At 42.5% G+C, this 13,539-nt stretch overlaps 1 protein-coding gene across 1 annotated transcript; it reads right to left on the bottom strand.

Annotated features, from left to right (window-relative positions):
• Nucleotides 1-4,517: 4,517 nt before the first annotated feature.
• Nucleotides 4,518-5,465, bottom strand: LOC102256173 (olfactory receptor-like protein OLF4). The gene has a single exon (XM_005883693.1). The coding sequence runs from the start codon at nucleotides 5,463-5,465 to the stop codon at nucleotides 4,518-4,520; it is 948 nt and encodes a 315-aa protein (XP_005883755.1).
• Nucleotides 5,466-13,539: the final 8,074 nt, after the last annotated feature.

Raw genomic sequence — 13,539 nt, forward strand, 5'->3', positions numbered from 1 at the left:
TAGAAAGCCCACTGCATGGGAGAACATATTTGGCAATGTTATCACCAATAAGGGTTTAATCTACAACATTTACAGGGAACTCATACAACTTTACAAAAGGAAGATAAACTACCCAATCAAAAAATGGGCAACGGACTTAGTTTTTGAAAGAAGACAGAAGGAAGGCCAAGAGACATATGAAAACATGCTCAAAGCCACTAATTATCTGAGAGACGAAAATCAAAACGACAATGCAGTACTATCTCACACCTGTCAGAATGGCTATCATCAACAAATCAACAAAGGACAAGTGCAGATGAGGATGTGAAGAAAGGAACCCTCATGCACTGTTGGTGGGAATGCAGACTGGTGCAGCCACTATGAAGTTTCCTCAAAAAACTGAAAATGGAACTTCATTTGACCCAGTTATTCCACTTCTAAGAATATATCCCAAGAAACTAGAAACACCAATCAGAAAGGATATATGCACCCCTATGTTCATAGCAGCACAATTCACCACAGCTAAGATTTGGAAATAGCCTAAGTGCCCATCAGCAGATGAGTGGATTAGAAAACTGTGGTACATCTACACAATGGAATACTACGCTGCGGTAAAAAAGAAGGAATTCTTACAATTTGCAGCAGCAGAGATGGAACTGGAAAGTGGTATGCTAAGTGAAATATGCCAGTCAGAGAAAGATAACTATCACATGACCTCACTCATTTATGGAATATAATGAATAACATAAACTGATGAACAAAAACAGATTCAGAGACAGAGAAGCATGGATCAGACCATCAAATCTCAGAGGGAAGGTAGGGGAGGGTGGGGGTAAAGGGGAGACACACTAGAGGCCTGGTGCACAAAAATTTGTGCACTCGGGAGGGTCCCTCAGCCTGGCCTATGCCCTCTCCACAGTCTGGACCACTCAGGGAATGACCACCTGCTGGCTTAGGCCCGCTCCCCGGGGGATTGGGCCTAAGCTGGCAGTCAGACACATCCCTATGGCAGCCCAGGAGCCTCAGGGGATGTCCACTTGCCAGCTTGGAGCAGGCCTAGCTGCTGTCGGACATCCTTAGTTCTGCTGAGGAGGCAGGAGAGGCTCCCACCATAACCGCTGTACTGGTAGCCGTCAGCCTGGCTTGTGGCTGAGCAGAGCTCCCTCTGTGGGAACACACTGACCACCAGGAGGCAGCTACTGCATTGAGCGTCTGCCCCCTGGTGGTCAGTGTGTGTCATAGTGACCAGTGATTCCCAGTCACTCTGCGCCTTGTATGCATGCATATAAGCCTAACCAATGGAAACAGGCAACAGATGGGTAAGGGCATGAGTGGGGGTTGGGGGGTAGGGTAACGGGGGCATAAGGACACATACCTTAATCAATAAAGAAATTAAAAAGAGATTGATATTATAGGCAGTACTGAAAGTTTTCAAGCAGAAACATAAAGATAATTCAATAAAACATAGAAAAACACCAGCCAATATTCAATCATATATATACACACTAAAGGCCTGGTGCACAAAAATTTGTGCACTCGGGAGGGTCCCTCAGCCTGGCCTGTGCCCTCTCGCAGTCTGGGACCACTCAGGGAATGACCACCTGCTGGCTTAGACCCGCTCCTCGGGGGATTGGGCCTAAGCTGGCAGTCAGGCACATCCCTATGGCAGCCCAGGAGCCCTCAGGGGATGTCCACTTGCCAGCTTGGAGCGGGCCTAGCTGCTGTCAGACATCCGTAGCTCTGCTGAGGAGGCAGGAGAGGCTCCCACCACAACCACTGTGCTGGCAGCTGTCAGCCTGGCTTGTGGTTGAGCAGAGCTCCCTCTGTGGGAGCACACTGACCACCAGGGGGCAGCTACTGCATTGAGCGTCTGCCCCCTGGTGGTCAGTGTGTGTCATAGTGACCAGTGATTCCCAGTCACTCTGCTGTTAGGGTCAATTTGCACATTACCATTTTATTATATAGGATAGAGGCCTGGTGCATGGGTGGGGGCCAGCTGGTGTGTCCCAGATCAGGGAGGGGGGTCCTGCTGGGGTGCCTGGCCAGCCTGGGTGAGAAGTTGATGGCTGTTTGCAGGCTGGCCAAGCCCCCCAGCCAGGACCCTTACCCCATGAGAGTGTGGCCAGGCTGGGTAAGGGGCTGATGGCTGTTTGCAGGCTGGCCACAGCCCCTTCAGGATGGGGGTCCCCCCTGGGGTGCCTTAACAGTCTGGGTGAGGGGCTGATGGCTGTTTGCAGGCTGGCCACAGCCCCTTCAGGGTGGGGGTCCCTGCTGGGGTGCCTGGCCAGCCGGGTGAGGGGCTGATGGCTGTTTGCAGGCTGGCCACAGCCCCTTCAGGGTGGGGGTCCCTGCTGGGGTGCCTGGCCAGCCGGGTGAGGGGCTGATGGCTGTTTGCAGGCTGGCCACAGCCCCTTCAGGGTGGGGGTCCCTGCTGGGGTGCCTGGCCAGCCGGGTGAGGGGCTGATGGCTGTTTGCAGGCTGGCCACAGCCCCTTCAGGGTGGGGGTCCCCCCTGGGGTGCCTGGCCAGCCTGGGTGAAGGGTTGATGGCTGTTTGTAGGTTGGACACAGCTCCTTCAGGGTGGGGGTCCCTGCTGGCGTGCCTGGCCAGCCTGGTTGATGGGCTGATGGCTGTTTTCAGGCTAGCCAAGCCCCTCAGCGAGGACCCTCACCCCATGAGGGTGTGGCCAGCCTGCGTGAAGGGCTGATGGCTGTTTGCAGGCTGGCTATAGCCCCTTCAGGGCGGGGGTCCCTGCTGGGGTGCCTGGCCAGCCTGGGTGAGGGGCTGATGGCTGTTTGCAGGCTGGCCAAGCCCCCCAAGGCCTCATCTCCAAATACCATAATTTTTAGGGTTTAGGGTTTCAACATCTGAATCTTTTATGGGGGAGGGGGGAAGAGTGACACAAAAATTCAAACTATAATTCTATCTATCTACTTATATACTTATGTACCTACCTCCTATTTATTATCTGTCTATCTATCCATCTATTCTTAGATATAGAACAATACCAAAATGGCTTAAAAATAACTTCCCTACATTTTTTTATTTTAACCTTTCAAAAATCTTGCCATGTAAATAGGCCACAGAAAAAACACTAAGATGCATGGAGTTTGAGTCATCTGTGATTATGCAGCCAATAAATGATGGTGCAGAGAATTCAACCCACATTTTCTCTGTCCTCTCCTCCCTCCTACTTGACTCTATTCCAGCCACATTTGTTTATTAACTGCTCCCCGAGGACACCAGGCACCCTTCCTCTGAGTCTTTGCAGTGATTATTCCCATTATATATTCCTAAGATATATGACTCAATCGCCTCCCTCCCAGCAGTTCTCAACCTGTGGGTCGAGACCCCTGAAAATACATCCTGCATATCATATATTTACATTATGATTCATAACAGTAGCAAAATTACAGTTATGAAGAAGCAACGAAAATAATTTTATGGTTGGGGATCACCACAACATGAGGAACTGTATTAAAGGGTTGCGGCATTAGGAAGGTTGAGAACCACTAGATGTATAGCATGAAAATAAATATTTTACATAGTAATACAATATATGATTAAAAAATTTGCTTTATCATTTTGAAATTAATCTGTGATTTTAAGGTGGCATTAGGTCAAACTATTTATTAAAAATTATCTTTCAGTTAAGAGTCCTCTTGGAGACATGGATTTGATAGTCATGTTGTAAGTGGCTCAGGTAGGGATTATAAACACTGTGATGAAAAAAACAACAAAAGAGGATTCTAATGAGGAGAATTAAACCTGGTGAGCAGCTATTAAACCCAAGTATGTCAGAGTCTACATTATTAGGAAGAGCAGTTAAGACAGTGATATACAAAAGTATGATAGTCATAAAAGTGAAAAACCCAAGTCTCAGATTTTCCTCTCTTTTAAAATTGTATGAATTGCCTTGGTCATTAAGTGTGGTTTTTAAAAATATTTTTTTTATTGTGTTCAGAGAGGAAGGGAGATGGAGAGAGAGATATAAACATCAACGATGAAAGAGAATCATTGATCTGCTACCTACTGCATTCCCCCTACTGGGGATTGAGCCTGTAACCAGGGCATGTGCTCTGACCAGGAATCCAACCATGACTTCTAGGTTCATGGGTTGAGGCTCAACTACCAAGCAACACCAGTGGGGTTCATTAATTGTAGTTTTTCCCATAAGAATACCATTCAGGATGATTCTTTTAGGTACAAAAATTATTTGATGTGATATATGTCATTTGAGAAAAATTATTCTAAAAAAATCCATGTTGTCTATTAGGTAAATGGGATGTTCCAAATATCTGATCCATATGGAAATAAATTTGGGGAAGTAGGAAAACAGCAAAAAGATAAGCTGTTGGATATCTGAGAGAGCAGAAAACTTAATTGAGTTACATAAATAGAATAGAGAAGATGAGGTCAAAGAAATAGATATTCCAGGAAATCAATGGAAAAAGCAAATTCTACTTCCTTAGTAGGAAAATAATCACAGTATCTGACTCTGAGCCTTTGACTTCTGCCATCATGGGCACATCTTCAGTCTTAGGACAATGACCTGTTGGTAGTTTCCTTCACAAAGAATGCTTTCAGAGCCTGTTTAATGTCCTTGTTCCTGAGACTATAGATGAAGGGGTTCAGCATGGGTGTGACCACAGAGTATATCACTGCGGCTGTTGCACTTGAGTGTGTATTGTGGGTAGCAGCAGAGCTGAAGTACACTCCTAGACTTGTACAATAAAATAAGAAGACAACTGAGAGGTGAGACGCACAGGTAGAAAATGCTCTATACTTCCCTTGAGCAGATGACATTATATGTATGCAAGATACTATTTTAGAATATGAGTAAAGAATCCCAGTGAAAGGAACTCCACCAAGCAGAAGAGCTGAAAAATAGGTCACCATGTTATTTAAAAATGTGTCAGAACAGGCAAGTTTGATCATCTGATGGAGTTCACAGAAAAAGTGAGGGATTTCCACGTGCATGCAGAAGGACAGTCGTAATGTCATTAAGCATTGTAGGAAGGAGTGCAGGACACTCATGATCCAGCATATCAGAACCAGCAGTCCACAGAGCCGGGGGTTCATGATGACGGTGTAGTGCAGGGGGTGGCAGATGGCCACAAACCGGTCATAGGCCATCACAGTCAAGAGGAAAATATCCAACCCAGCAAAAAGTATGTAAAAATACATCTGGGTGATGCATCCTGCATAGGTGATGGCTTTTCTTTGTGTTTGGATGTTCACCAGCATCTTTGGGATGGTGGTGGAGGTGAAACAGATGTCTACCAAGGACAGGTTGGACAGGAAGAAGTACATGGGTGTGTTAAGGTGGGAGTCTGAGCTCACGGCCAGGATGATGAGCAGGTTTCCCAACACAGTGACCAGGTACATGGAGAGGAAAAGCCCAAATATGAGGGGCTGCAGTTCTGGTTTCTCTGAAAATCCCAGAAGAACAAACTCTGAAATTTGTGTAAGATTCACAGGTTCCATGAGGTGGAATTGACTATCAGGAAAGATAAAAGTAACATGACTAATTTTCACGAAATTCATAGTTTGCAGGCTAGACATTACTTTTAATATTTTATGTATGGATATGGTCCCCTTTAGGGGATATCCAGTGCCACCCCTGATATGGAATATTTGTCCCAATCACCTATGTATCTGAGGGGTTCATGTATTCTAAAGTTTCAATGAGAATTTCTTCAGGTTTCTCAGGAATATAAATTGAGTGCTGACTATGTTTTAGGTACTGTCCAGGCTGTGCGAATAGGGTGCTGAAAAACAAAAGTATCTACAATCCAATGAGGGAGAAAGGATGTAGAAGCAAGTAATGAAATAATAAATTACTTTAGGTGTTGGCAGTGGTGTGAAGAAAAGGAAATTACATCTAAAAGAGACAGTGAGTAGGGAGTTATTTTTCATGGGTTTGTAGGTAGATCTGCAAACAAGGTGCCATTTGAATAAGTGAAAAGGGGAACATTCGGAGATGTCCTAAATTAAATACAGTGGGACTAGAGAGTGAGAGAAAAACAATAGTAGTCAACCAGCTAAAAGCTGTGGCCCACTTACAAAAGACTACTCACATTCCTGAATGTATGTTGGAACTCGAATCAACTTCTGTAGAGAGCATTAGATGCCCCTGCATCCTGCATGCCCACGAGCTTTCAGAACTGTTGCCTGTAACCAATCAAAGTAGTAATTATTCTTCCTTAGTATCTCTTTAAGACATGCCCCTACTTTACCTGCTCCCATCCCACACAGGATCTGTAGCCAATGTAAGTTGTTTCAAAAGAGCTTACATGTTTCTTTCCTAAAACATGAAGTAGAAAGAGCTGGTAAACTCCAGGACTTGGACATGTCTTTTGTGCTGCTGGTGGTTTAAACTTTATGCCCCAAGACCTTTCCTGGCTGGCATTTGGCTCAAAAAATAATTTTTTTTCTTAAAGAAAAGCTTTTGGCTTGCTGGTGTCACTCAGTGGTTGAGCATCGAACTATGATTCAAGAGATCATGGTTGGATTCCTGGCCAGGGCACATGTCTGGGTTGTGGGCTCAGTTCCCAGTGGGGGGCCTGCTGGAGGCAGCCGATCAATGATTCTCTCTCATCATTGATGTTTCTATCTCTCTCCCTTTCCCTTCCTCTCTCTGAAATCAATAAAAATATATTTAAAAAGGAAATCTTTTGGCCCCGATAATTTTTTTCTTTAACACAACAGAGGAAGAGAGACACAAGGCTTGTGGGATCATGTGAGCCCTGCAGAAGGACTGGCCAGTGTAAGGGCCCTGAGGAAGGTGTTTGTTTCTAATGTTCAAGTCTAAAAAAGTAAAGGCCATTTGCAAGGTGGATAAGCATGAGGGAGAGTGATGAGAAGTGGTGGCAGACACACTGAGGAGTGAGGAGGCCTGTCTGCTATGGCTGACACCTCAGGCACAGGGACTTCTTCGTCCACACGGCCTCTTATACTCTATTATTCTTGTTGCAAAGGTGTCCTGTGAATGAAAACAGATCCCCTTCTTAGTACCTTCTCTTGATTGAGCTCTGGTCCCATATTGTAAGAGCTACCTTAGAATGTATGAGTGCTTGTACCCCTGGTCTGAGGGCTGCTCACATCCACAAATCACACACACACCACCACCACCACCACCACCACCACGACCACCACCATGGCCTCCTAGGTAGGTATTCCCATGTCTGTCTCAGCCCCAGTCACACTGATTCTACTACGAATGAAAACAACCCAAGTTGGCCAGATCAGTGATCTTTCACTTGGCAAATATAGAAATGATTTCTAGAAATTCCAAATATTAAACCTTCCATAGACAAATAAACTTGGAATTCCATACTGGGATGGCCATTTTCTGCTCTGTATTTAGTAAAACATAGTGAAATCTGTTCAATGAATGGAAAGGAGAGAGAGATTGTGGAGAAAATAATGAAATAGTGAAGAAGGAATAGAGACTTAATAAAGTCAGATGGTCCTGGAGGGACAGTGAGGAAGATAAATATACTTGGGTCTGGTAGTACTTAAACCCTCAACACATTACATTGATGCCAGAAAAATAATAAGTAAACAACAATAAGCTTGTCCAAAAGACAAAATTATATTACTTATTGTATCCCTTTATAATTAGTAAAGAAATAAAACCACACCCCACACACTGAAAGTGTAAAAAGAGGTGGATATTTTTGTTATCAAGCAGTGGAAGACTTGTTTTCTGTACCTATTCATAGTCACTTGACCAATTTGTTTTTATGTGGTCTGATAGGGGGTGAGGTTAGCCCCTTTACCCCTTTTCTTATGGGGCACCTTTTCTGTGTTATTTTGGGCTTTGGGTTTTTATCTTGTTTGACACACCCTGTGAGCACACTCTGGTCCTGGTTCTGGTCTTCATCCAACATGCAAATCCTCCCCAGACCATGTTTTATACATCCTGCCCACACCATGGCAGTTCTATCTCTTTATACGAATAGCTTTCTTCATATGGTTCTTCATGAGGACAATATTTTAAACACACATTTATTTCGTTGTTCTCTGCCCTCACTATTATACTGCATGATCCAAAGAGCAGGGACTTTGCCTGCTTTGTTCATGTTTGGATTTCTTACAAAAGTATGTGACTAGATGTGCACTTACACCAAGACAAAACTAAGAATGTGAACAGTGATAAAATGAAAAAATGAAGGGATAATGAAACCAGATTAAAATGAGTAGTTTCAAAAGAACAAGAGTAAGCAGAATTGAACGGAGAATTAAACACTAACTGAAATAAGCCACAAAACACAATCATTTAAGAATATCAATGTGGGTTTACTGTTAAATTGTAAAGACCTAGATCTACAAGTATATAATGCATAATATTCCTACAATGTTCTGGCACATAACATATGCTCAGTTACGATTCATTTAATGAATCTGGAATTAGGTTTCAATGTACATGAACATTTACCATTTGGCAAGCTTATACTTCAATATAGTTTAAAAATTTTGAATTGTTACACAAAAGCTGGCATAAATAGCTATCGATGCGAAAGAATATTGAATTGGTCCTTGCCCTCTGATCTCTTGCAAGATGTCATAGAGATTACAAACTCAGTGTAAGAATCACCAATACATTTTTGATGAACATTAGAAATTACATATAAAATTTACCGGTGGGCAAAAACAACTTATTAAAGCAAGAAACTCAGTGGTTATTAAATAGATATATTTAAATAAAATGTTAAAAATTTTATGGTAAGAAATGTCCTACAAAAGTCCATTGATTTCTAGAAAAATTTGAAATGCTATACAAAAATGGGAAAATAAATGAAGTTTGCAGAAACTGAGTAATAGTTTGAGAAAACAACAAGAAATGTCTGTTGTAGCCATTAGCCTGAAAGAGCAGTCATGTTGATTGTGTTTGGAACTTTTAAAAAATATTTTTATTGATTTTAGAGAGGAAGGGAGAGGGAGAGAGAGAGAGACAGAAGCATCAATGGTGAGAGAGAATCACTGATCAGCTGCCTCCTGCACCCCACCCCTCACCCCCTACTGGGGATGGAACTAGCAACCCTGCCCTGGGCGCTCAGCCACTGAGCCACTCCAGCTAGCCTGAGGTTGAATTTTTTAAATGGTAGCAAAAGGGGGTCCTCCAATTTTACTGGCAGAAAGTGTTACCATTTTGGAAAACAACCTGAAGTCAGCTATAAATATTACAAATAGTGATGCTATTTAACTCAGAGTCTCTCAGCCTCAGCACTGTTGGCATCTGGGACAGACTGTTCTCTGTGGTGAGGTCTGGCCTATGAATTGAAGATTGTTTAGCATCCCTGCTTCCACCCACCCCTCTCCAGTGTGACAGTCACAGATCTGTCAGGACATAGCTCAATGTCTCTTGAGGGGAAAATCAACCCCGATTAGAACCACAGTTTGAATTTAATAATTTAAACACATTTTAATAGCATTAATGTAATAGCAATTTAATGAGAAAAGAGTATGAAAGACCATCAAAGGTGTGAGTAGCAGCCACACCATAATTTCTTAGGTAGCCACTGAAATAAATACATTAATTAATCAAGCAAACAAACAGCAATCTCTTGCCTCTGGGCTAAGTAGAATGAGCTCCCAGGTGACAACAGGTAAATGTTCCTGGCTTCCATTCTCTGTGACCCTCTCTCTCATGCAGGGTCAGCTGGGTTATGGACTCACCTTGATAAGATCTATGAGAGGAAGGTCATTGTGGGGATGTCTGAATTCCTCCCTGAATAGTTGATGATAGAGACTAAAGTTCTGTTCACAGGCAAGACAGCAGGAAAGTGTGCAGCATCAGCCCCCAGGCAGAATTGGGCCTCCAAACAAACAAATAACGGTGAGAAATAAACATAGCCATGCCCTCTCAGCCTAAGTTTACACATGATGGGAGACTGGCACATTTCCTTCCTGTTACTCAACCTCCAAGCACATGAATATGATATATCTTTTAGCAAGGGTAGGATTAAAGTAGCAGAGGAAACAGGCTTGTTAATCAGCTGATTTTAGGATAGAGGATGAGCCAGGCTCATCCAGGTGGGACTAAGGTAAGCATAGTGGTTCTGTTAATGTTGAAGAGAGAGAGACAAAGGAGTTGGTTTCAGAGAGATTTTGAAAATGCTACACAGCTGGCTTGAAGATGGAGGAAGGAATATGAGCAAAGGGGTGGCAGCCAAGCAGACTAACAGGCATCAGAGAGAAACAGATCCTACCCTGAGCCTCTAAACAGGGGCGGGGAACCTTTTTTTCTGCCAAGGACCATTTGGATATTTAAAACATCATTCCAGAGCCATACAAAACTATCAACTTAAAAATTAGCCTGCTATATTTGGTCAAACACCTAATGCCTTGGCAGGGCCAGACCAAATGATTTCTCAAGCTGCATAAGTCCTTCCTGGGGTGGGGGTGGGGGGACACATTACCCAAGCCTACTATAGAAGGACTCTAGCCCTGCACACACCTTGATATTAGCCACCTAGACTCATTTCAAGCTTCTGATATCCAGACTGTAAGAGCATAGCTTTGTTTGTTTTAAGCAACTAGTGTGGGAATACTAGTTGCTTAAAACAACTAGTACTCCCAGCAGCTATAGGATTCTAATATAGCCATTCATTCAATAAAACTTGTTTGACAGAACTGAGTTTAAGCCTCTTCCCTCATTAACTTCCCTTGGTTTAGGGCATTTCATGTTAAAAACCCACATGAAATGGAAATGAAATTTTAACTAGATTTGACGATCTCACCCACCCCCCATCCCCACCCCCACGCCCCACCTTCCCCTCAGCTGGTGACTTTTTTACTCAGCCCCGTATGCCTTTGCCTAGAAGTAGGTCAGTCCTCAATTTGTATCCCCTGAGTGCATACCAGACTTTCTCATTAAAAATAGAGAATGTATGACCACTGGGGGAAAAGGCTGAGTGTAGGGTAAGAAATTCTGGCAATTATTCCAACAGAGAAAGTAAACGGGCAACAAATCCAAGAATATATGCAACCTTGCCAGGAATAAAATAATTCAAAGTAACACTATTTAGCATTCCTCTTTAGCCTTATTAAATAATATTTTTTCATGTGACTACCCCACGAGAGAGGAGATACTTCAACTAATGTCTCTCGAACTGCTCTGTAAGGTACCATCTCCCTGACTGGTCAGGGTCTTTTCAGTAAATACAAAACATGCTCAAACACACCCCATCTTTGAAATTTAATGCAAACACTCTCACTCCACTGCACTGTTCTCCACACCTAATACACTATTTTCTTCTCCCCGAACAACAAAACTTCTCAGATGTGTTCTCATTTTACTGCAATCATTTTATACACCTCACTCATTCTATAATGTTATCTAACTGGACATCCATTCCCATCACTTAATTCTTAATTAAGGTCCTTGTAATGCAGATTCAAACAAACACATCTTTATTAATGTATTAACTAAATTAATTACACATTTGTTACTTAACCAAGAATATAGATACAATACTTTCTTGTCTCTGGATTAGGCTGATTAGGGTCACAGTGACTCAGGAAAAAGTTCCAGATTCCATCCTCTCTGACCCTTTCCTGTTGTACCTACTGGGCTCTTAGGCTCACCTGGAAGGGTCTCTGAGAGGAAGGTCTCCGTGTGGAAGTCTGAATTGCTCCCTGAATGATTGATGATGGAGACTGAAGCTCTATCCCCATATGAGACAGCAGGAAGGAGTGAAGCATCAGTCAGTTCCGGAGCCAGCGTAGGAATCAAAAGCAGCAGCCATGTGCTGACCCCTAGCATTGTATAAGCTGAGGACTGCACAGGGGAGATAGTTACATCTCTCTCTATATCTGATCATCAGGCACATTTCCCTCATGTCATTCCAACTTCTAAGCAGATGATTTCCCTCTGGGCTTCTGGAATAAGCAGAAAGGAAAATTTTCCTAATGATTCTCTGATCCCAGGAGACCAGGATAGAGGTCAAATGAACTCACTTTTTATGACACCTTGTCTTGATCTCACATGTTTTTCAAGGTCTAATCTTATCTCATCCCTGACTTCATGTTTTCTTCAAAGTCTGATTTGTGGTGGGACACAGACTTGACATCTCTGGAAAGTTGCTTTTTTCCTCTTTAACAAGGCAGAACAGCATTCCTTTGAGATGCCATCCTTGGCACCACACTCTTTGGCTTCCTGACGCATTTGTCAAAAATTAGGGATGCTATACTCATATCACAAGTTAAGAGATGTCATTTGGTGCCTCATACAATATCTATAAATTATAAGAGATACATGTAGATATTTTTATGTCACATGACCAGAGCTTACCATTTTACAGGAATTACCTGATTTAATTTTTAGAGAAGTCCGTTGTCTGAGTATTATTATGAACTCTCTTCCCCATTGCAGAAATGGGGCTAGAAGGAGCTTACTGATCTGCTCACAGCTCAAACTGATAAGACATGGGGCTTTGTTCAGAATTCTGTCAGGGTGCTTCAAGTTCTCAATCAGATATGACCTTGCCTCAGGTGTATTTGGCAATGTCTGAAGGCTACTGCTGAACATTGACAATACCCAACACAAGTAGTTATCCTGCCTCAATTGTCAGCATGAACAGGTGAGAGCACCTAGTCTAAACCGGCACTTCTCCAACTTCACTGTGCATATGAGTCACCCAGGAGTCTAGTTTGAATGCAGAATCTGAATTATCAGGTCCTGGTGGACTTGAGGTGCTGAGAATCAAACCGTCACCTATGTGATATTGATGCTGCAGGCCCTGGTATGAGGACCACTCTTTGAGTAGAAGGCTGTGGTTCTCTGTTAGAGTCAGGTGCAGGTAGTTTTAGATCTTTTAAATAAAAAAATCATAGTTGCATGTAATTTTGAGCAAATAAGGTAGTCACTCATTTTGGAGGCTGTTATAAATTCATTGTTCACTTATTTTATATAAGGATTTATTAATGATGTCATATAATATACTCCTGAGAAATGCCTTCTAAAATTCTTTTATGTAAATGTCCTTGAGAAACAAATAATATATTACTGAAAAAGATTTATAGTGTGCAGAGTGAGCACCTCCAAAAGATGCTACCATCCTAGCCCCAGAAAATTGTAATATGTCATTTTTCATAGCAAAGGAGGATTAAGGTAGTAGATAGAATATGTTTGCTAACCAGCTGACTTTAAGATAAAATGAGTCAGGCATCTAAAACAGACATTAACAAATGGTACCACATTAAACAAAAAAGCTTTACACAGAAAATCAACATCAACAAGACAAAAAGGCAACCTTCGCAATGGAAGAAGACATTTGCAAGTGATATATCTGATAAGGGGTTAATATCCCAAATATATAGATAACTCATACAACTCACCATAAATAATAAACAATTCAATTTAAAAATGGGCAGAAGACCTGGGTAGGCATTGTTCCAAACAGACATACAGATGATGAACAGACACATGAAAAGATGCTCAACATCACAAATTATCAGGGAAATGAAAATTAAAAGCACAAGGAGATAATACCCCACACATGTCAGAATGGGTATCATAAAAAGTCAACAAACAACAAGTGTTGGTGAGCAT

The sequence above is a fragment of the Myotis brandtii genome, unplaced genomic scaffold (assembly GCF_000412655.1).
Source record: "Myotis brandtii unplaced genomic scaffold, ASM41265v1 scaffold799, whole genome shotgun sequence".
Classification (NCBI taxonomy): Eukaryota; Metazoa; Chordata; class Mammalia; order Chiroptera; family Vespertilionidae; genus Myotis; species Myotis brandtii.